This window comes from Hemiscyllium ocellatum, chromosome 8 (assembly GCF_020745735.1).
Source record: "Hemiscyllium ocellatum isolate sHemOce1 chromosome 8, sHemOce1.pat.X.cur, whole genome shotgun sequence".
NCBI classification, from domain to species: Eukaryota; Metazoa; Chordata; class Chondrichthyes; order Orectolobiformes; family Hemiscylliidae; genus Hemiscyllium; species Hemiscyllium ocellatum.
In genome coordinates, this window is record NC_083408.1 from 27,240,086 (window position 1) to 27,264,600 (window position 24,515).

Here is a 24,515-nt window from a genome sequence, read left to right on the forward strand (position 1 = left end):
GAGAGAGGCGATGTACCCTCTGCTCTTTGACCCCCTGTTCTTCATCATACCTCCATATTGCCTTACCCATCCGTTCCAGCACCACCGGCCTCAGGTGCAACAAATGCTGGGCCAGCCAGTGACACACAGTATAGTGAATCAATACTGAAAGACTTAACCCAATAACGTAGTGCAGTGTGTAACAGCACTCCCAGTGATTTGGAAAACCACATCGACACATGATGATGCACAACAGCAGGTTGAAAAATGCGAAAAACATTGAAGAGATCAGGCAATGTCAAAAAGATAGGGTGAGGCGTGGGTGTTATTGAAAGACTGAGCTGTCATCCTGGGACCAGTTACCTCAGTCTGCAGTACACCACAGCCATGTGGGTGCTTGTTTCAATCTGTCTACTGTCGGTTTTAATTTGCATTTCACTTTACATGCTGCTTGTTTTTATTTGACTCAGGACTGAGTTATAAAAGAACAGTGACACTATTTTTTAAACTCCTTCCTGGAATTATACCCTGAGTAAGAGCGTGTGTGCCGGTAGTGTGCAGTCAGACTCGATCAACAGTCACGCTAACATCCACGGATTTCATTGAGAATGGCAACAGAGGCAGCTCCTTCCTTGTCTGAGATTGTGGTCAAACCCTCCCTGGTTAACGGGGAGAAATTCATTAAATGGGACGATGTAAGTTGGCGCTGTAATTGACAATGTGATTGAGCCAGGAAACAGAGTTGGATATTCACTGGATGTTGCTGCACCTTTGAACAGGCAGTTACTGTTGAACCCAGCAGCAATGTTGGTAAAACACAAGTCAGGCAGGGAACTGCGCTAAGGCGTGATCAAATACAGAGAGCTGTGCGGGGAAGTTGTTATGCTGCTGGTCAATAAGAAAGCTATGGTGGAAAACACCAAGGGTTAGAGAGGAGCAGGTAGGAGCAGTAGGGTCAGTAAAGTATGGTGTGGTCAGTGAATGATAGTGTGTCAGTGAAGGATGGTGTGGTCAGTGAAGGATGGTGTGGTCAGTGGAGGATGGTGTGGTCAGTGAGGAACAAGTCAGTAAGGAACAGTGTGGCCAGTGTAGGCCAGTTCCCTTTAGCTCTGCAATGTGTTAATCCTTGTCAGACAGAGATCCCTTTCTCCCATATGTTGAAGTGTTATTCTCTATTGCTTCCTTTACCATTCACCTTAAATTGGTGATGCTTGCTTTGTAATATTTATACCAATGGAACTCTGTCCTTCTTTGGAAGATCTAATACAGGAGAGAGGTATACAGCAAATGGCAGAACCCCTAGTAGCATCAGCGTACGGAAGGATCTAGGTGTATACCTCCACAGTTCTCTGAAAGTGGCAATGCAAGTGGACAAGGTGGTTAAAAAGGCAGATGCCTTCATTAGTCAGGGCATAGAGTATAAAAATTAGCAAGTCATATTGTAGCAGAGAACTTTAGCTACATTTGCAATATTGTGTACAGCTCTGGTTTCCACACTACCAGACGGATGTGGGGGCTTTGGACAGGGTACAGAGACGGCTTACTGGGATGTTGTCTGGTTTGGAGGGTATTAGTTGTGAGGGAAGATTGGACAAACCTGGTTTGTTTTCACTTTAATGTCAAAGGGATGAGGGACGAGCTAATAGAAGTTTACAAAATTATGAAATCATGGGTAGAATGGATAGTCAGAGTCCTTTTCCCAGGGTAGAAATGTCAAACACTAGGGCACATAGGTTTAAGGTAAAAGGGGGAGATTTAAAGGAGATGTGAGGGGCAAGTTTTTTTATCATGAGCTGCCAGAGAAATTGGTACAATTACAACATTTAAAAGGCATCTGGATAGGTATATGAATAGGAAGGGTTGGAGGGATATGGGCCGGGTGCTGGCAGGTGGGACTAGATTGGGTTGGGATATCTGGTCGGCATGGACGGGTTGGATTGAAGGGTCTGTTTCCGTGCTGTACATCTCTATGACTTGATGACAGAGGGTGGTGAGTGCCTGGAATGCGCGAGGATGTTGTGGAGGTGGATACAAGACCAGGGTTTAAGGAGCATGTGGACAGGCAGGGAATAGAGAGATATGGACAAATGCTTTTTAGTTTCAAAAGGCATTGTGTGTTGCTGCAGCCTGGGTGGGTCAAAGGAGCTGTTCTTTGTTCTATCTACACTGTCCAGTCCGCCGATCAGTTTATAAAGCTCCACCAAACATTCCCCCGAGCCCCCCCAATCTTCTCTTATCCAGGGCAAACAGTCTCAACCTCTCCAAACTAATGGTATAACGAAACCTCTTCAACCCTGGGATCGCTCCTGTGACTTTTTTTTGCACCCTCTCAGACGCTCTCTTGTCTTTCCGAAACTACGATGACCCAGACTGGATGCAGTGCTCTAAATGAGGTGGAATCGGTGTTTGATCTCAGTTTAACATGACTCCTTGCTCCTGCACTCATAGTGGGGAGTGGGTTCAGTTGCATGGGAGAAGGGTGAGGGCTCAGCAGAGGTTATTGAAGTTTCCAGAACAAGTAATAGGACAGAGAGTGTGAAAAGGATCAGGAATCTAACTTCAGACACAGCAGGTAAGGGGACAACTATGACAAGGGGGTCAGTCGTTTCAGGACTGAGGGCATCCTACTTAAATGCACATAATATATGAAACAAGGTAAATAAGCTTGTAGTGTGGCGCTGGAAAAAACACAGCAGGTCAGGCAGCATCTGGGGAGCAAGAGAGTCAATGTTTCAGGCATACGGCTTCGTCAGGATCCTGATCAAGGGTTATGCCCAAAATGTCGACTCCCCTGATCCTCAGATTCAGCCTGACCTACTGTGCTTATTCCAGCATCACACTGACGCCCCAGCATCTGCTGTCCTCACTCTCTCCTAAATGAGCTTGCAGCACAGATTGAAACTGGTAGGTATGATGTTTGGGGGCTATTACAGAAACGTGACCATGAGGGGATCACAGCTGAGAATTAAATATCCAAGCATACATGTCCTATCGACAGGTCAGGCAAATGAGCAGATGGGGGCGTGGAGTTGCCTTGTTAGTAAGAAATGGAACTAAATCGATTGCAGGAGTGATATAGAGTTGGAAGTCATAGAATCTACATGGGTGGAATTGAGGAACCACGAAGGAGAAAAAAGACCCTGATGGGAATTGTGTACAGGCAGTCAGAATGTCTGAAGAAAATAAAAGGAAGAAAATAAATCAGGAATTTGAAAAGGCGTGTAAGAAAAGCACTATTACAATAATGGTGGGGGACTTCAATTTGCAGGTGATCTGGGAAAAACAGGTTGGTAGTGGATCCCAAGCAAAGGAATTTGTGGAATATCTTTGAGATTTTTTTTGGAACAATTAGTGGTTGAGCCCAGTGGGGAACATACAGTCCTGGATTTGGCAATGCCCTGATTAATAAAGCCCAGGGTACTGCATGTTTTGTGAACCATACTCTCATACAGGGAGAATGCTGGTAAGTGGAGTTGAAATGCCCATCAGCCAAGATTGAATGGCGGAGTGGACTCAATGGGCCGAATGGCCTTACTTCCACTCCTATGTCTTATGGTCTTAACTTACCCTATTAATGAATCACGAACACAGTCAGTTTCCCTATTCCTGTTCTCTGTCTGTCATTTTGCCTTCCATCTTTGTGTGATCTCTCCCCATTCTTTCTTTGAAAATGCATTGCTTCACAATTCTCTGCGTTAAAGTTTATCTTCCACTCCTCTGCCCATACTTTCATGTTTCATGCTATCTGAAAATGTTGGAGTCATGGCCCCGTACACTCAAATCGAGGTATGGAGGTCATCAGCATATCTCAGGAAGAGCAGGGGGCCCTAACACTGATCCCTGATCAACCCACTTCCAGTCCAAAAAGGGATCCATTAACTCCCCTCTGATTCCTCAGACAACCTTGCGTCCATGTTACTATCATCCATTTCAATCCAGGAGCTCTAGTTAGGCTCGTAATCCTGGTGTATTGCATGATATCTAAAGCTTTGTGCAAATCTGTGTGTGCCACATAGTCCTTATCCACCTTCTCTGTTACTTCATTGTAAGCTAATCAGCTGAGCAAGGTTAACCTTTCATCAATCTGCAATGATTTCCCTTCATTAACCCAGACTTGTCTAAGTGACTGTTTTTGTTCTGCCTGAGTTTAATGTTTCTAAACGGTTCCCCACCAAGGAGGCTAAGTCGCTGGGGTTACCCGTACACACTTTATGAATAATTGTATGAGATTTGCAAATCTCCAGACCCCCTGTAGTCTTGGATGATTGAAAAATCATGAGCTAGTACCTGTGCCTCCACAACTTCTGCCCCTCAATGGGTGCACCTCCTTCTTGCTAATGTGTCCCTCCACACCTTTCCCACTGGATGTGGGCCTGTGGGACGGACAGAGCAAAGCCATGGAGCTGCTCCTTGTGTTGCCTAGCTCCTAATCTCTCCTCTGGTGTCTAATCTATCTGGAAATCACAGGAGATGCAGCAGTTCTAGCAGGCAGGCCTGATTGTGAGCTGGTTATTTTCACACTGATGCTGTTTTATTATATTATCCCCTCAGGATACAGGAGTTGGATCACCAGTGGTTCTACGCATTGATTCCCATGGACACTTCCTGTACTGGACCTACCAGAACAAGGTAAGAAGAGGGTTCCACATGCCCACATTTCCCTCCAACTTGTGTCCACTCCTCAGGGTCAGGAGAAGTCCACTCAGCCGCTTCCATCATTCGATAGCTTTGAAGAGGAGTGAGTTCCATATTTTCTCCTGCTTTGCGTGGAGGGGAGGTCCTCCCTGATTTCATTCCCTGAAGGTCCAAGATTGGCCCTCACTGTTTTGGTTTCTGCCAGACAGGAAATCATTTCCCCCCCAGTACTGAAGTGTTTAGTCAACACAAACATATTAATCAGGTCAGTCCCTGCAATCTGATCTGCTCACCTCACTGACAGCCCTGGAGCAGGACCTGTGGTCTCTCTTGGCCTGTGGTCTGAGGGCCCATAGTTTCTTAAGGTCTGTGAGCTTCGGCCCTTAGCTTCCCTGGGTCTAGGTGTTTCTGGCATGGGTCTCTCTAAGCCTGGTTCTCCCTTTGGGCTGGATCTCCTCTGTGCCTTGGTCTCTCTTTTTGTGTTTGGGTCTCTCTTCCTCTGGCCTGTGTCTCTCTCTCTTTGGCCTGCATCTCTCTCTGTCTCTGGCCTGCATCTCTCTCTCTCTCTCTCTCACTCTCTCAGGCCTGCATCTCTCTCTCTCTCTCACCTGGGTCTCTCCTCTCTGGTGTGGGTATCTCCCTCTGGGTCTGGCTGTCTCTCTCTCTCTCTGGGCTGGGTCTCTCTCTCTCTCTGAGCCTGGGTATCTTTTGCTGAGCCTGGGTCTCTCTCTCTCTGAGCCTGGGACTCTCTCTCTCTCTCTGGGCCAGGGTATCTCTCTCTGGGCCTGGGTCTCTCTCTCTCTCTCTCTCTCTCTAAGCCTGGATATATCTCTCTGGGCCAGGGTCTCTCTTCTCTAGGTCTGGGCATGTATCTCTCTCTCTCTCTCTCTCTGGACCTGGGTATCTCTCTCTCTCTCTCTATCAATCTATCTCTGGGCCTATCTCTCTCTCTCTCTCTCTGGGCCTAGGTATCTCTCTCTGGGACTGGGTATCTCTCTCTCTCTCTCTATCTATCTATCTCTGGGCCTGTCTCTCTCTCTCTCTCTCTTGTTCTCTGGGCCTAGGTATCTCTCTCTCTCTCTCTTTCGCTCTCTGGGCCTGGGTGTCTCTCTGGACCAGGATATTTCTCACAGGCCCTGAGTCTCTCTCTCTCTCTCGGCCTGTGTTTGTGTGTGTGTGTCTCTCTCTCTCTGGGCCTGGCTCTCTCTTTGGGCCTGGATCTCTCTCTCTGGGCCAGGGTATCTCTCTCTCTCTCTCTCTGGGTCAGGGTATCTCTCTCTCTCTCTGGGTCAGGGTATCTCTCTCTGGGCCTGGGTCTCTTTCTCTGGGCCTGGGTCTCCCTCCCTCTGAGCCTGGGACTCTCTGGGAAATAGGGCTGACAGGTTTTCACAATAGTCACTCAGTTCTCGTTTCTTTCTGCAGCACGTGGACTGCCTAGACATGACTGTAATCCGTGACACAAGAATCGGAAAATACGCCAAAGTCCCGAAGGTAAGCTCTGGGACCTGAGCTATGGTACTACCCCCTTTCTCCCCACACTCACTTAGTCTCTCCACAAAGATCAGGAGGTGCTACCTATTGACTGATGCTGTCCTTACCCTCCCTACACTTTGCTGGGACTAGACATAGCGAGTGACAAGTGAAGAAAGAACTGTTGGATCCTTCCTGTTCTCAGTATCTTTACTCCCCATTCCCCAGGTCCCACACCCTCCTTTTACCCAGTTACAACTGTCCTATTGGCAGGTCTGACCCAGCAGAGATGGCAGCACTGTGATACACAGTTAGGAGGGAGTTGCCCCGGGAGACCTCAACATTGGCTCCACATTCCATGAAGCCTCATGGCATCAGGTTGAACATGGGTGAGGAAACCTCCTGCTGATTACCACATACCATCCTCCCTTGGCTGATGAATCATTACTCCTCCATATTGAACAGTACTTAGAGGAAGCACTGGAGTAACTTCTGGGAGGGGTGTGGTCACCAAGTCAATTACCGTGGGTTGATAGCAGCATACTTATTCTAAAGTTTGGATTTTGAACCAGTTTCATGTGGATTTAGTGATTTACTTGGCAGTATTTCTGATTTTTAAAAATCCGTTATGTGACGAGAGAATTTCTGGGTCTTAGTGGGAATTTGTGCAAATGAAGCAAGGATGATTTGAGGAAAAAAAACTATAATGTACTGCCTGAAAATGGCTTCTGGTTCAATTGAGACCTTCAAAAGGAGCATTGAATGGTGATTTGGATGGAAATGGTGGCAGGAATATGGACAAAAGATAAACTGTTACCAGCAGATAGACCCAGCACAGGGGCAATGGGATGAATGGCCTCCTTCTGCATCCTAAGAATTCAGTGTGATTGTGATTCAGTGACAGGTCACTTTAAAAATTAAAACAAAAGGTCAATGAAGCCAGATTTCAGACATGGGTCTGATTAGGGCTGTAATAAAATCAGTAGGGATTGTAACAACATGAGCTGACTGAATGCAAAAAGACACATCGTCCTCACTAGTGTAGTTCCCACAATAATCTAGGTAAGAGCCACCACTTGAGTATGCTTTGTGCAAATGGAGACTGAAGATTCGGACACCAGAATGTCAAAATCAGTGTAATTTATTGAATAAAGTATAGTCAAGGGGCCGAGTGGTTCCTGTGTATTTTTATGTTCTTCTGCAGTCATGTTTTCCACATGAGGTTTCACATGAAGAAGGGTACTGAGACTTGAGAGAGGATAACAACACAGATTTAGTATGATGTTGAACTGCAAACAGCAAGGTACACTTGAAATAATCTCTCGGTAGAATAATGAGGACTGCAGAGAAATAAAAATAGTTAAAATGGATGGGACCAGGATACGTAGAAGCAGACTATTTTCAGTAATAGTAGAGGTGCTTAAAATAAAGGAATGGAGGTACAAGATTGAAATTAAAACATTTGTAACAATGGACAGGAGAGACCTCCTCATAGAGATTTGTTGACGTAAATTCCAGGATTAGTGACTGTGTGAGAAAATTGGTTTATATTCCAGATTAGATTGGATAAGCGGACCAAGGTGGAGCTAAGAGCGGGAGATGTGCATGTGATGAGAATTATTAGCTCACACATGGCAGATAAACCACAAAACATGGATAATGTGGGATAGACTGCACAGAAACAGGCCATTGGGCCCATCATACACATACTGCCATTTATGCTGCTTCTATGAATCTCCTTCACTTTGTCTTATCTGAAGCTACTGTCATCACCCTTTATCCCAATCTCCTTTAAAGACCTGTTGAAAATCTCTTGATACTATTAATTTGACCCAGTCCCCATGTTGGGAAGCCTCCACTTGCTGACTGGAGATGTTTCTGTTAAAACAAAAACTTTTCAGTTGTAAACGGTGTGTATTGTCAGTGTAATGGTGACTCTTCTTCTCAGCCATAATAACCTGTGTCCAGAGCCTTTGTCAAAGCCCCCCCACCTCCACAATACAGGGAAACTGTATCGAGACTCCCCGACTTTGTAGTCCCTCCCGCTATACCCCCGGATAGTCTTTTGTGAAGGTCTCCAAACGCAGTGCATCTGTGTCAACGCTCCCCAGCAAGTGAGTGAGTGCCCTCATTTCGATTCACTAAAGAAGAGCAGGGATTTGCATTTTAATAGCCCCTGGATAACTCAAGCCTCAATCATTGAGTCATAGAGTCATGCTGATCAGGTTTCTTCAGTTAACCGCTTGCCTGCCTTTGGCCCAGATCCCTTTGAACCTTTTCTACCCTTGAAACTATCCAAATATCTTTTCAATGTTGTCATTGCTCCCGCCTTTATCACTTCCTCTGGCAGCTCATTCCATACACACACCCCACTTTGTGATTTCTTGGCACATTTAGCTGAAGTGAGGTTTATGGTGTATTTGTGTTTCCTATTATTAGCACAAAACACCACTGTGTGGAGACAACTTCTTGCTTTGAATAACAGAGCTTTCAATAACTTCCGTTAGTGAGTGTAACTAATTGTTAGGAGCCCCATCCTTGCTTTTTCCTTCTTTCCCCTTTTTATAAAAATTAAACTTACCTCCCACCCCATTCATCCAATAGATCACTTCTTGCCATTTGGCATAAATTTCACACATGGACAATTGTCAGAATAAACAGGCCTTTTTCTGAGCAGCAGGCATTGACTTGTGGGGCACGGTAGGGATCAGTGCTTGGACCCCATTTAGAGTCATAGATGTTCAGCAGGGAAATAGACCCTTCGGTCCAACCTATCCATGCTGACCAAATATCCCAACCTAATCGAGACCCATTTGCCAGCACTTGGCCCATATCCCACCCAACCCTTCCAATTCATATACCCATTCAGATGCCTTTTAAATGTTGTTTAAATAATTATACCAGCCTCCACCACTTCCTCTGGCAGCTCATTCCATACACGCACCACCCTCTGCGTGATAAAGTTGCCCTTAGAACCCTTTTATATCTTTGCCCTCTCACCGTGAACCTATGCTCTCTAGTTCTGGACTCCCCCACCCAAGCGAAAAGACCTTGTCTATTTATCCCACATGATTTTATAAACCTGTATAAGGCCACTCCTCAGCCTTCAACACTCCAGGGAAAACAGCCCCAGCCTATTCAGTCTCTCTATAGCTCAAATCCTTCAACCCTGGCAACATCGTTGTAAATTTTTTTTGAACCCTTTCAAGTTTCACAACATCCTTCCAATAGGAAGGAGACCAGAATTGCATGCAATATTCCAAAAGTGGCCTAACCAATGTCCTGTACAGCCACAACATGACCTCCCAACTCCTATACTCAAAGCTCTGACCAATAAAGGAAAGCACACCAAATGCCTTCTTCACTATCTTATCTACTTGTGACTCCACTTTCAAGGAGCTATGAACTTGCACTCTAACGTCTTTTTGTTCAGTAACACACCCTAGGACCTTACCATTAAGTGTATAAGTCCTGCTAAGATTTGCTTTCCCAAAATGCAGCATCTTGCATTTATCTAAATTAAACTCCATCTGCCATGCCTCAGCCCATTGGTCCATCTGGTCAAGATCCCGTTGAAATCTGAGGTAATATTCTTTGCTGTCCACTACACCTCCAATTTTGGTGTCAACTGCAAACTTACTAACTAAACCTCCTATGTTCATATCCAAATCATTTGTGTAAATGACAAAAAGTAGAGGACCCAACACCGATCCTTACGGCACACCACTGGTCATAGGCCTCCAGTCTGAAAAACAACCCTCCACCACCATCCTCTGTCTTCTACCCTCAAGCCAGTTCTGTATCCAAATGGCTAGTTCTCCTTGTATTCCATGAGATCTAACCTTGATGACCAGTCTCCCATGGGGAACCTTGTCAAACGCCTTACTGAAGGCCATATAGATCACATCTACCACTCTGCCCTCATCAATCCTCTTTGTTACTTTTTCAAAAAGCTCAATCAAGTTTAAAAGACATGATTTCTCACGCACAAAGCCATATTGACTATCCCTAATCAGTCCGTGCCTTTCCAAATACATGTACATCCTGTCCCTCAGGATTCCCTCCAACAACTTGCCCACCACTGACGTCAGGCTCACCGGTCTATAGTTCCCTGGTTTGTCTTTACCACCTTCCTTAAACAGTGGTACCACGTTAGTCAATCTCCAGTCTTCTGGCACCTCACCTGTGACTATTGATGATACAAATATCTCAGTAAGAGGCCCAGCAATCACTTCATTAGCTTCCCACAGAGTTGTAGGGTACACCTGATCAGGTCATGGGGATTATCCATCTTTATTCATTTCAAGATATCCAGCACTTCCTCCTCTGTAATATGGACATTTTTCAAGATGTCAACATCTATTTCCCTATATTCTATATCTTCCATGTCCTTCTCCACAGTAAACACTAATGCAGAATACTCATTTAGTATCCCCCCCATCTCCTGTGGCTGCACACAAAAGGCTGCCTTGCTGATCTTTGAGGGGCCCTATTTGCTCCCTGGTTACCCTTTTGACATTAATGTATTTGTAAAACTCCTTAATCCTATTTGCTAAAGCTATCTCATGTCCCCTTTTTGCCCTCCTGATTTCCTTCTTAAACATACTCCTACTGCCTTTATACTCTTCTAAGGATTCACTCGACCTATCCTGTCTATACCTGACATATGCTTCCTTCTTTTTCTTAACCAGACCCTCAATTTCTTTAGTCATCCAGCATTCCCTATACCTACCAGTCTTTCCTTTCATCCTAAGAAGAATATATTGTCTCTAGACTCTCGTTATCTCATTTCTGAAGGCTTCCCATTTTCCAGCCATTCCTTTACCTATGAACATCTGCCCCCAATCAGCTTTCGAAAGTTCTTGCCTAATACCATCAAAATTGGCCTTCTTCCAATTTAGAACTTCAACTTTTAGATCTGGTCTATCCTTTTCCATCACTATTTTAAAAGTAGTAGAATTATGGTCGCTGGCCCAAAAGTCACCTCAGTCACCTGCCTTTCCTTATTTCCCAAAAGTAGATCAAGTTTTGCACCTTCTCTAGTAGGTATATCTACATACTGAATCAGAAAATTTTCTCGTACACGCTTAACAAATTCCTCTCCATCTAAACCCTGAACACTATGGCAGTACCAGTCTGTGTTTGGAAAGTTAAAATCCCCTACCATAACCACCCAATTATTCTTACAGATAGCTGAGATCGCCTTACAAGTTTGTTTCTCAATTTCCCTCTGACTATTGGGGGGTCTATAATACAATCCCAATAAAGTGATCATCCCTTTCTTATTTCTCAGTTTCACCCAAATAACTTCCCTGGATGTATTTCCAGGAATATCCTCCCTCTGTACAGCTGTTATGCTATCCCTTATCAAAAATGCCATTCCCCCTCCTCTCTTGCCTCCCTTTCTATCCTTCCTGTAGCATTTGTGTCCCGGAACATTAAGCTGCCAGTCCTGCCCATCCCTGAGCCATGTTTCTGTAATTGCTATGATATCCCAGTCCCATGTTCCTAACCATGCCCTGAGTTCATCTGCCTTCCCCGTTAGGCCTCTTGCATTGAAATAAATGCAGTTTAATTTATCAGTTTTACCTTGTTCTTTGCTTTGTCCCTGCCTGCCCTGACTGTTTGACTCACTTCTTTTCTTAACTGTACCAGTGTCAGATTGTTTTCCTCACTATCTCCCTGGGTCCCATCCCCTACCTTACTAGTTTAAATCTTCCCGAGCAGCTCTAGCAAATTTCCCTGCCTGTATGTTAGACCCTTTCCAATTCAGGTGTAATCCATCCTTCTTGTACAGGTCACTTCTACCCCAGAAGAGATTCCAATGATCCAAAAATGTGAATTCTTCTCCCGTACACCAGCTCCTCAGCTATGCATTCATCTGCTTTATCCTCCTATTCCTGCCCTCACTAGCTCATAGCACTGAGAGTAATCCTGATATTTCTACCCTCAATGACCTTCTTTTTAAATTCCTGCCTAACTCTCTGTAATTTCCCTTCAGAATCTCAACCTTTTCCCTTCCTATGTCATTGGTTCCAATGTGTACAATGACCTGCTGCTGGGCCCTCTCCCCCTTGAGAGCATTCTGCACCCTCTCTGAGACATCTTTGATCCTGGTACCATGGAAGCAACATACCACTCTGCTTTTTCACTGCTGGCCACAGAAACGTCTGTCTGTGCCTTAAAAAAAGGCAAAAGTGAGGACTGCAGATGCTGGAGATTAGAGGAAAGAATGTGGTGCTGGAAAAGCACAGCAGGTCAGGCAGCATTTGAGGAGCAGGAAAATCGACGTTTTGGGCAAAAGTCCTTCGTCAGAAATTAGGCTGGGAGCCTAGGGGGTGGAGGGATAAATGGGAGGGGCATGTGGCTGCGGAGAAGGGAGCTGAGAGTACAATAGGTGGTTGACGTTGGGGATAAAGGTGAAAGGTTGCGGGGAAGGTGGAGCAGATAGGTGGGAAGGAAGATGGACAGGTGGGACAGATCATGAGGTGGTGGTGAGCTGGAAGGCTGGAACTGGGATAAGGTGGCAGGGGGAGGGGAAATGAGGAAACTGGTGAAATCCACATTGATGCCATAAGGTTGGAGGGTCCCAAGGCAGAAGATGAGGCGCTCTTCCTCCAGGCATCGGGTGGTGAGGGAGTGGCAATGGAGGAGGCCCAGGACTTGCATGTCCTCAGCAATGTGGGAGGGGAGTTGAAATGTTCGGCCACGGGGCAGTTCCGTTGATTGGTGCGGGTGTCCCGGAGATGTTCTCTGAATCGGTCTACAAGAAGGTGTCCTGTCTCCCCAATGCAGAGGAGACTGCATTGGAAGCCACGGGTACAGTAAATGACGTGTGGAAGTACAGGTGAAACATTGATGGATGTGGAAGGCTCCTTTAGGGCCTTGGATAGATGTGAGGGGGGAGGTGTGGGTGAAGGTTTTGCAATTCCTGCAGTGGCAGGGGAAGGTGCTGGGAGGGGAGGATGGGTTGTTGGGGGGGCGTAGACCTGACAAGATTGTCGCAGAGGGAACGGTCTTTACGGAACATGGGTAGGGATACGGAGGGAAATATATCTCTGGTGGTGGGGTCCGTTTGTAGGTGGTGGAAATGGTGGAGGATGATGTGATATATATGGAGGTTGGTGGCCTGGAAGGTGAGGACCAGGGGGTTCTGTCATTGTTGGAGTTGGAGGAATGGGGTTCAAGGGCAGTAGTGTGGGATGTGGATGAGATGCATTGGAGGGCATCATCAACCACACGGGAGGGGAAACTATGGTCTTTAAAGAAGGACCCCATCTAGTGTTTTCAGTGATGGAACTGGCCCTCCTGGGAGCAGATGCAGTGGAGGTGGAGGAATTGGGAATAAGGATAGCATTTTTGCAGGAGATGGGGTGGGATGAGGTGTAGTCCAGGTAGCTGTGGGAGTCGATGGGTTTGTAGAAGATGTCAATGTTGAGTCAGTCATCATTGATGGAAATGGAAGGTCCAGGAAGGGGAGGGAGGTGTCTGAGATTGTTCAGGTGAATTTAAGGGCAGGGTAGAATGTGTTGGTAAAATTGATGAACTGTTCAACCTCCTCATGGAAGCACGAGGTGGCACCGATGTCAATGTTGAGTCAGTCATCAATGTAGCGGAGGAAGAGGTGGGGAGTGGTGACGGTGTAACGACGGAAGATGAACTGTTCTACGTAGCCGACAAAGAGACAGGCATAGCTGGGGCCCATGCAGGTGCCCATGGCTACCCCTTTCATCTGGAAGAAGTGGGAGGATTCAAGTGAGAAATTGTTGAGGGTGAGGACCAGTTCAGCCAAACGAATGAGAGTATCAGTGGAAAGGTATTGGTGGGGAAGTCGGGAGAAGAAGCAATGGGGGGCTTGGAGGCCCTGGTAATGGCGGATGGAGGTGTAGAGGGATTGGGTATTCATGATGAAGATGAGGCATTGGGGGCCAGGGAAATGGAAATCTTGGAGGAGGTGGAGGTTGTGGGTGGTGTCCCGAACGTATGTGGGGAGTTCCTTTTGGGGGGATAGGACTGTGTTGAGGTATGTGGAGAAGAGTTTGGTGGGGTAGGCACAGGCTAAGATGATGGGTCAGCTGGGGTAGTCAGGCTTGTGGATCTTGGGTAGGAAGTAGAATTGAGCGGTGCGGGGTTCCCGAATTATGAGGTTGGAAGCTTTGGATGGGAGATCCCCTGAGGTGGTGAGGTCATGTACGGTCTCTGGGAGATGATTCTATGGTGATGGGAGGTGAAGTCATGGTCGAGGGGATGGTAAGTGGAGGTCTCTTCGAGTTGGCGAAACTCGAAGTAGAAACTACTTTCACCAATTTCCTCATTTCCCCTCCCCCCCCACCTTACCCCAGTTCCAACCATCCAGCTCAGCACCGCCCTCATGACCTGTCCCACCTGTCCATCCTCCTTCCCACCTATCCACTCCACCCGCCTCTCCGACCTATCACCGTCACCCCCACCTCCATCCACCTATGGCACTCTTAGCTACCTACCCCCCCGGCTCCACCCCACCCTCCCATTTATCTCTCCACCCCCAAGGTTCCCAGCCTTATTCCTGATGAAGGGCTCTGGCTTGAAACGCGATTCTCCTGCTCCTCGGATGCTGCCTGATCTGCTGTGCTTTTCCAACACCACACTCTTGCTCCTGACTAGAGAGTTCCCTAACACAATTGATCACTTGGAACTGATGTACCCCTCATTACATGAGACCCTTATTTGATATGAGCCTTTGAGGTGCAGTCCTTTTGGTGCTGATCATTTGGCCCTGCCATTTTGGCTCTGAACTGTTTCGGCGCCAATTCAGAAAAAAAAAGTGTCTTTTAGAGTCCATTAGAAATTTGTTTTTATTGCATTGTTAGAAATAAATCTAATTCTTTTTTATTCATTATTTTTAACCTATTCATTATAAAAACGAATTTCTACATTTTGCTACATTTATCAAACACATAGATAACCATCGTGTGAAAATTTTGGTTTGTCTCTCTTGCTTAGAATGTTTTCAGCCATTTCTGGTATGGGCTCTACAAGAAAATAGAAATAAAATTGTATTACAGCTTTCCAATGTGAAGACAGAAGGGCTTAAGTATCATCAAGGCAGTAGATGACTATTAACGATTGTAAAACGAGAAAATGATTACATAACGAGATTTGAATCTACAGCGGGTCATTACAGCTTTGACTATCAACTCTTGCTAGTTGTGAAAATTACATTCGGTTGTTAGTCATCCTCTCTGCTTTAACCAAGCGGGATGTTTTTAAAATTCTGAATTGGCGCCAAAACAGCTCAGCGCCAAAGTAATGAGTGCCAAAACAGTTTAGAGTCGAAACAGCAGGGCCAAATGATCGGCACCAAAAGGGCGGTGCCAAAACGTACCCGTCCCTATTGAAATATAGGAAACACAGCAGCCAATTTACATATAGCAAGCTCCTGCAACAGTAATGTGAGAAATGGCAGATAGATTGAGGAAGCTATTTGAGCCACAGTAGGCAGAAAGCTCCCTGCACTCTTTCAGAATAGTACCATGGGTATGGTGGCTTAGTGGTTAGCACTGCTGCCTCACAGTAGCAGGAATCCATGTTTAATTCCACCCTCAAGTGACTGTCTGTGTAGAGTTTGCACATTCTCTGGCGTCTGTGTGGGCTTCCTCCAGATACTTCAGTTTCCTTCCAAAGTCCAAGGATGAACAGGTTAGGTGGACTGGCCATGCTAAATTGCCCATATTATCTAGGGATGTGCAGGTTAGGTGGGTTAGTTGAGGAAATACAGGGTTACAGAGGTGGGTGTGATGTTTGTCAGAGGAGCAGTGTGGACTCGATGGGCTGAATGGTTTCTTCCCATACTTCAATGATTTATATTGATCTGAGAGATTAGAGAGGCCCTCAGTGGAATATTGCATCCAAAACGATGTTACCTGTGGCAGCACAGGATATTTTCAGTCCAGTCTGGGAGTGTCAGTCTGACTAAGTATGTTGTACTTTCCCTCTGGTGCCTGGAGCTTGAACAATTTGATACACAGAGTGAAAGTCATTCGACTGAACCAGTCATGAGCGAGGCCTGGGGACAGGATAAGCAAGTTGTTCGACCAGAATGCAAAACTGGTGTCCCTAAAGGCACGCCCCTGATTGATTATCAACACTAACAAAATATGCAAATGCTACAAACCAACAATCTGAAGCACTGACTGCACACAACAGCAACACAAAGGGAGAAATTCAGCTGCAGGTTGGGCCGATACTACCTCAGCTGGATGTTTAAATATAGCACCACAGTGTATGGGTTCAAATCAGAACTCAGCACATTAACAGCAGCATCAGAAACTGGGAAGAGTTATGAACAGTAACAAAAACGGCAGTCAGTCAGTCCATCTCCATACGTGGGATCATTCAGTCTGTGTACATGGGGTCAGTCAGTCCCTGCACACGGGGTCAGACTGTCCCTGTTCATGGGGTCAGTCAGTCCCTGCACACGGGGTCAGACTGTCCCTGTTCATGGGTCAGTCAGTCCCTGCACACGGGGTCAGTCTGTCCCTGTACACGGGGTCAGTCTGTCGCTGTACACGGGGTCAGTCAGTCCCTGCACACGGGGTCAGTCAGTCCCTGTACATGGGGTCAGTCAGTCCCTGCACATGGGGTCAGTCAGTCATTGCACACGGGGTCAGTCTGTCCCTGCACATGGGGTCAGTCAGTCATTGCACACGGGGTCAGTCTGTCCCTGCACATGAGGTCAGTCAGTCCCTGTGCGGGGTCAGTCAGTCCCTGCACACGGGGTCAGTCTGTCCCTGCACACTGAGTCAGTCAGTTGCTGTACATGGGGTCAGTCAGTCCCTGTACATGAGGTCAGTCAGTCCCTGCACACGGGGTCAGTCAGTTGCTGTACATGGGGTCAGTCAGTCCCTGCACACGGGGTCAGTCAGTTGCTGTACATGGGGTCAGTCAGTCCCTGCACACAGGGTCAATCAGTCTGTGTATGCGGGGTCAGTCAGTCCATGTGCACAGCGTCAGTCTGTGTGTACGGGTTGAGCCAATCTGTGTACACTGGGTCAGTCTGTGTGTGTACACTGGGTTAGTCGTTCTCTGTATTCAGCGTCACTCTCGATACATGGCATCAGTCAATCTCTGTTCACAGAGTCAGTCAGTCCCTTTACACCAGGTCAGTAGTTCAGAAAAGGTTTACAAGTCTAATATCTGGAATGAACAGATTGCCTTATGAGAAAAGGCTGGACATAGCAAGCTTTGAAGTATACAAGAGTCAGGATTTGGAGATGCCGGTGTTGGACAGGGGTGGATGAAGGAGCGGCGCTCCAAAAGCTAGTGCTTCCAATTAAACCTGTTGGACTATAACCTGATGTTGTGTGGTTTTTAACATTGTGCAAGAGTCAGAGTTGATTTAATTGAAATGTATAAGATCCTGATGGGACATGACTGGGTGGATGTGGAAAGATGGAGAATCTGGAACTAGGATCAGAAATTAAAAATAATGACACCCTCTGAAGACAGAGTTGAGGAAAAAATATCCTGTCAGGGTTATGAGTCTTTGAAATTCCTTTCCTAAAAAGATATTAAAAGCAGAATTTCTCAATATTTTGAAGGAGAGGTTTCTCCAATGATTTGCTAAGTCCACTGTTACAGCAATTCTCTTACTGGGTCTGAAACTCCAAAGCAGATAAAGGCTGTACCGTGAGGCAATGGCCTTTGGGAGCAGTCCTGCTTTGGGGTTCTGTAGTGTGTGAGGAGAGTCTGGAGACTCCGTGATTAAACCTTGAAGCTCCCAGTGGTCAATCTTTAAAATGAGGCGGTGCAGATGGGCTCAATGGCCTCTTTCCATACGGTAGGGAATGTACGATCAAAGGAAGACAAGAGCAGTCAGATGCCTCTGAGTAATCAAATTAAATGATGATCAAATGGCTACAAACAATTTGGAAGAAAAGTTGATAAAAGAAGTCAAACAAAAGGAGTTGGAGAGCTGACAAGGATTTGGTGTCAAGATTAGAGTGGTGCTGGAAAAGCACATCAGGTCAGGCAGCATCTAAGGAGCAGGAGAATTGACGTTTCAGGCAAAAGCCCTTCATCCTGGTGAACGTTGATCTTCCTGCTCCTCGGATGCTGCCTGACCTCCTGAGCTTTTCCAGCACCACTCTGATCTTGACTCTCATCTCCAGCATCTGCAGTCTTCACTTTCACCTAAGGATTTGGTGTATCAACTGAGGTACCAGGCAGGGGATAGCCAGCACTATTGGACAGAGATAGACATGCTGATGGGATAAAAATGGCTAAGGTTAGACTGGTGGCTCAGGTTTCAGAGAGAAACCCAGTGATTAATCTGTCTCTGTGGATTCCCCTGCTGCAGGAGAATTGATCTTGAAGAAAGATGACACCAAAACTTGATGTGTAGTGGACTGTGAAGATGGTTATCTCAGAGTACAACTGGATCTTGATCACATAGGCCGAGGAGTGGCAGATGGAATTTAATTTAGAAAAATGTGAGGTGTTGCATTTTGGTAAGGCAAATCAAGGCAGGACTTGTATACTTACTAGTAGAGTCCTGGGGAATGTTGCTGAACAAAGAAACTTTGTGGTTCAGGTTCGCAGTTCCTTGAAAGTAGTCTCAGGTAGATAGCTGGGGGGGGGGGGGGTGTAGAAAGCGTTTCACACACTGGCTTTTATTGGTCAGTGCTTTGAGTAAAAGAGTTGGGAGGTCATGTTGTGGCTAGCCCACTTTTGGAATACCGTGTTCAATTCTAGGTGCCCTGCTACAGGAAAGATGTTGTTAAACTTGAAAGATTTACAAGGATGTTGCCAGGGTTGGAGGATTTGAGCTATAGGAAGAGGCTGAATAGGAATTATTCTCCCTGAAGCATTGGATGGTGTGGGGTATCCTTGTAGAGGTTTATAAAATCACGAGGAGCATGGATAAGGTGAATACCAAGGTCTTTTCCCCAGGGCAGGGGAGTCCAAATCTAGGGGGCATAGGTATAAGGCTAGAGGGTAAAGATTTAAGAGGGACCTAAGGGGCAACTTTTGCACGCAGAAGGTGGTGGATGTACAGAATGAACTGTCAGAGGAAGTGGTAGAGGTAAGTACAATTACAATATTTAAAAGGCATTTGGACAGGTACATGGATAGGAAAAGTTTGGAAGTATATAGGTCAATGCAGGCAAGTGGGATTAGTTCTGTGATGGAAACTTGGTTGACATGGATGAGTTGCATTGAAGGATCTGTTTCCATGCTGCATGACTCTATGACTTTATGATTCCAGCAATAGGTAAAAACAATGACTGCAAATGCTGGAAACCAGATTCTGGATTAGTGGTGCTGGAAGAGCACAGCAGTTCAGGCAGCATCTGAGGAGCAGTAAAATCGATGTTTCAGGCAAAAGCCCTTCATCAGGAATACAGGCAGAGAGCCTGAAGGGTGGAGAGATAAGTGAGAGGAGGGTGGGGTGCTCCTTGGATGCTGCCTGAACTGCTGTGCTCTTCCATTGTTTTTACCTCGTTGATTTTAACCCTACTGCGAATCCTCTTGCAAGGATGCCTGCCTTGAAGAAGTTTTCCTCCTCTCTCTGCAAGAATCTCAGGGAGTCCCTCTCCCACTGCAACTCCCAGGTCATTTCCTCTGCCCTGCCACCTATCCACTCCCCTCTCCCCCCCGACCTATCATCTTCATCCCCTCCCCCACTCACCTATTGTACTCTATGCTACTTTCTTCCCCCACCCTCCTCTCACTTACCTTTCCACCCTTCAGGCTCTCTGTCTGTATTCCTGATGAAGGGCTTTTGCCCGAAACGTCGATTTTACTGCTCCTCGGATGCTGCCTGAACTGCTGTGCTCTTCCAGCACCACTAATCCAGAATCTGATTCCAGCAATAATCCACTGGTGTCACAGTGAGAAATTAACAGGATTTCTCATTACCCACTTCAATGATGTTCTGTGGGCACGTTCTATGAAACTTGAATAATTCATTACTGAAAAATGTTTCACCTTGTACTCATCAGGACAATTTCCAAGAATACCAATTCAAGGGGAACATTGCTACTCAACCTTTTGAGATACTTCACTCTTTTGAGATAAACTGGGTACTTTTCAGGTCCAAAAGTACAGATTTAGATCCATGCATTTTTTGTGTCTTTTATTGTGAGAAATGATCTGGCCAGGTTTTAAAGCAGTCACAATTAATCACTGCGAAAAGTGCCCATTCTATCTCAGAATATGTTGAAAATATTGGCTTAAATATTGAGCTGAATAAACTGAGAGTGACTCTGGATCAATAATCCTTCTTGAAAAGTGTTAACCCCTTCCTGATAAATCAGGCCAAATCCTCAGAGAAAGATGACTTTACATCAAAACAGACAAAGGGAAAGTCTACTGTTGAGAAAAATCTACAGAGCTAAGAAAATGTTAAGGGAATTAAATTTAGAAAAACATACACTCAAGTTTCTATCTTTGGGTGACCCAGAAGATATAGAACATAGCTGAAAATGTGTTGCTGGTTAAAGCACAGCAGGTTAGGCAGCATCCAAGGAATAGGAAATTCGTTTCGGGCACAAGCCCTTTATCAGGAGGACCCGAAACGTGCCCGAAACGTCGAATTTCCTATTCCTTGGATGCTGCCTAACCTGCTGTGCTTTAAACAGCAACACATTTTCAGCTGTGATCTCCAGCATCTGCAGACCTCATTTTTTACCCGAAGATATAGAACATAGAACAATACAGCACAGAACAGGCCCTTCGGCCCTCGATGTTGCACCGACCTGTGAACTATTCTCAGCTCGTCCCCCTACACTATCCCATCATCATCCATCTGCTTATCCAAGGATTGTTTAAATCTCCCTAATGTGGCTGAGTTGGCAACATTAGCAGGTAGGGCATTCCACGCCCTTACGACTCTGCGTAAAGAACATGCCTCTGACATCTGTCCTAAATCTATCACCCCTCAATTTGTAGCTATGTCTCTTCGTACAAGTTGGCTTCATCATCCTAGGAAAAAGACTTTCAGGGTCTACCCTATCTAATCCTCTGATCATCTTGTTATGTCTCTATCAAATCTCCCCCTAGCCTTCTTCTTTCCAATGAGAACAGACCAAAGTCTCTCAGCCTTTCCTCATAAGACATTCCCTCCAGACAAGGAACATCCTGGTAAATCTCTTCTGCACCTTTTCCAATGCTTCCACATCCTTCCTGAGATATGGCAACTAGAACTATACACAATATGAAGTGAATCCTTTTTGGTGGTAATCCACATACGGATCTCCTAATAGGTACTCTAGCATATCAAAATTTATCATATTCTTGGTAGAAAAGAATAATAAATATGACCTGGGAAAAGCAAAGAAAATAAATAGGGTTGTCAAAAGTGCCTTAGCTGCTGAAACACTGGAAATAGTAATAGTTACGGCAGTATGCTTGTCTAACATTCAGAAAGAAATCATAGTGCAATCTGAGAAATATTAACCCATAGAAGTTAATGTTCTATCTTTGGAACAATGTATATTTGACAGAAGGCATTGCTGAAGAAAGGTTGAGGTCTGACCTTGCTGAGACAAAGGAAATGTTAACAAGAAACCAGATGCTCAAAACCAAGTGCGAAGATGCAAGTCTTCAGAGTTGTTGGAAGCATTGGGACAGCCTGCAAAGGCTGAGTACATTAATGGTTCTGTATTGGAGGCATGGAGTCAACTTGGTGGTCAGAAACGCAAAGAGCTCATTCAGATGATCCACTACATAACGAGAATCCAGTACTTGGCCAATGCTATGCGGGAAGCTGAGCTGAAAGTTGTGTTGGTCATTCCCTCAGCCATCTCTCCAGGGACCAACCAGCCGGGAACGTTTGGGAAGCAGGGTTTTGAGAAGTTGGCTCATATAGAGGACTGATTCAGTCTCATGATGTATGACCTTTTGAACCAACATCAACCTGGCCCCAAATCCCCCATCCCCTGGATACAAGCCTGTGTTCAGAAATTGGACCCAGATATGGTTTGGAGAAATCACAGGAGGGATGTGATAGCATTAGCTGGGTACAGAGGAGGTTCACCAGGATGTTGCCCAGGATGGAAAAATTAAGCTGTGACAAGAGTCTAGATAGGCTTGGGTTGTTTTCTTTAGAGCAGAGAAGACTGAACCTAGACATGGTTGAGGTGTATCAGATTCTGAGGGGTATGGACAGAGTGAATAAAGAGTAGCCGTTCCCCTTAGTTGTGGAGTCAATCATGAGAGGGCATAGTTTTTGGATAAGGAATGGAAAATTCAGAGGGGATTTTTCACTCAATGGATGGTAGGAATCTGGAATGCACTGCCTGGGAAGATTGTGGAAGCCAGAAACCTTACAACCTTTAAAAAAAAATTTGGATGTGCACTTCAAATATCATAACATTCAAGGATGTGGGACAAGTGCAGGACATTGGGATTAGTGCACTTTCAGTGGTAGTTAACGTCAGTGTTGACTTGATGGGCTGAAAGGCCTTTTCTGCACTGTGTGAATTTATGAATCTAAAAATAAGATTTTCTTGGGAATGAACGTCTGTAGCGTGGATTATGGTATCCTTGGAGGAACAGCAGAGCCGATTGTAGGACACAGATATCATGAGATTCTGTAAGATTACAAGGCAAAACTGCAATGGAATGAGCAAATTGCTGAGCATTACTTCAACTATAAGAGGTACCATGGTGGGAAACACATTGTATTTTACCCAACATTAAAGTCAATCCAGGCGTGGTTGGAGCTGGCAATAGTGTTGGGCATCAGGATACTTAGGAACTAGGCCAGGGCCTGAACTATTTTTACACAGCGCACTGAGCCCCATGTTGATGCACCATTGGCTGCTTTGTTTCTAAAGGCCTGAAAGGAAGATCTCGACCAATCACAGTGTCACCATGCACAGCTCCTGTGTCTAGTGAAGGAAATGGTTTCTACAGGTGAGTTTGGGGAAGAACATAAAGTTTGAAACAACATTGGAAATCTTAACCTGGAGTTCCTAAACCTTCTCATTAAATAAAGGTTTTTGTGAGTTACAAAGAGAGAGATGTAAGTCGACAGCTGTTTTACAAGTAAAGGTGGTTCTGCAAAGAAATTATTTGAAATACTCAAAGAAGGTTGTCTTCTGGTTTGAGGAGTTGTAAGAAAATAAAGTAAGTTTGTTGTTCTGTTCAGATTGTTTAGTGACTAAAACTGTTGTAACTTTTTTGTTTCTAGAAAGAAGGGTAAGTATTCAAAGTTATGTTATAAGATGCAGAATATGACAAAAATATTTTGATTATTTTTCTATGGCTTCTATTTGATTTTAGAAGTTTTATTTAAAAGCAAAGATGAAGTACAGCAGAAGTTAAGCTGTAGACGGGGATAATTAACTAGTGAAGCCGTTGTATAAATATAAAGTGGAATTGGTAGTGTGGAATGAGCTATGTGTCTGATAATCAATAAACTCTGTTCACAAGGAAGAGGGGTTGAGTGAAGAAAATAAACACAATAACCATCAAGAGACAAACTGAACTTAGGAAACTAGTGGCTCTGATGGGATGTATTCTAGGATATTAAAGAAAATAGCTACAGAGAGTGGATACACTGGTAGTCATATTCCAAGAATTCTTAGCTTCTGGTAAAATCCCAGAGGATTAGAAAACTGGCAATGCTACACCTTTATTTGAAAAAAGGAGACAATAAACTGGTAACTATAGTTAAGTCAGCTTATTGGGAAAATGTTAGAGTGTATTACAGAGGATGTAATAGCAGAGCATTTAGAATTACATGATATGATCAAGTACAGTCCATATAATGTCAAGATGGAAAATCATGCCTGACTAATTTATTACAGTACCTTGAGGATGTAACAAGTATGGTAGATAAAGGGGAAACAATGAATTCAATATATTTCCAAAAGACATTGGATAAGGTACCACACATTAGGCTGCTTAATAAGAGCCCATGATTTTGGAGATGGTATATTAGCATAGATAGGGGATTGGATAGTTCATGGAAGAAAGAGTGTTGGGATGAAAATGGAGTATTATCAGGATGGCAACCTGTAACTAGTTAAGTGCAAGGCCACATATATTTACAATATAGGCTAATGACTTAGACAAGTTTACATTTGTCATAGATAGGCATGAAGGCAGATGGTGAGGTTGACACAAAGTCTGCAGAGAGGTACAGACAGGTTAAATGAGTGGGAAAAAACTTGGCAGTTAGAATACAATGTAGGGAAATGTGAGGTTATGCACTTTAGCAGGAAGATCAGAGTAGCTGAATATTACTTAAATGGAGAAAGACTGCGGAAAGCTACAGGACAGAGGGATTTGGATGTCCTTGCCCATGAACCACAAGAAGCTAGCATTCAAGATCCAAGGATAATAGTGGAGGCAAATGGAGTATTGATCTTTACTTGAAACTCTGTGTGGAGGATTCCCACAAACCAGTATTCACTATCTAGCCGAATATGGGAGCTTGTTCC

At 45.1% G+C, this 24,515-nt stretch overlaps 1 protein-coding gene and 1 pseudogene across 1 annotated transcript in view; both read left to right on the forward strand.

Annotated features, from left to right (window-relative positions):
* Positions 1-545: 545 nt before the first annotated feature.
* The window catches only part of LOC132817808 (1-phosphatidylinositol 4,5-bisphosphate phosphodiesterase beta-2-like), a 132,571-nt gene continuing 108,601 nt past the window's right edge, over positions 546-24,515 (forward strand). The window contains exons 1-3 of the mRNA XM_060828304.1: positions 546-674; positions 4,531-4,608; positions 6,037-6,105. Of these exons, the coding sequence (XP_060684287.1) occupies positions 588-674; positions 4,531-4,608; positions 6,037-6,105 (234 nt within the window). The 5' untranslated portion in view covers positions 546-587. The remainder of the gene's footprint in view (positions 675-4,530; positions 4,609-6,036; positions 6,106-24,515) is intronic.
* On the forward strand, positions 12,831-22,864 carry LOC132817789 (chitinase domain-containing protein 1-like; annotated as a pseudogene).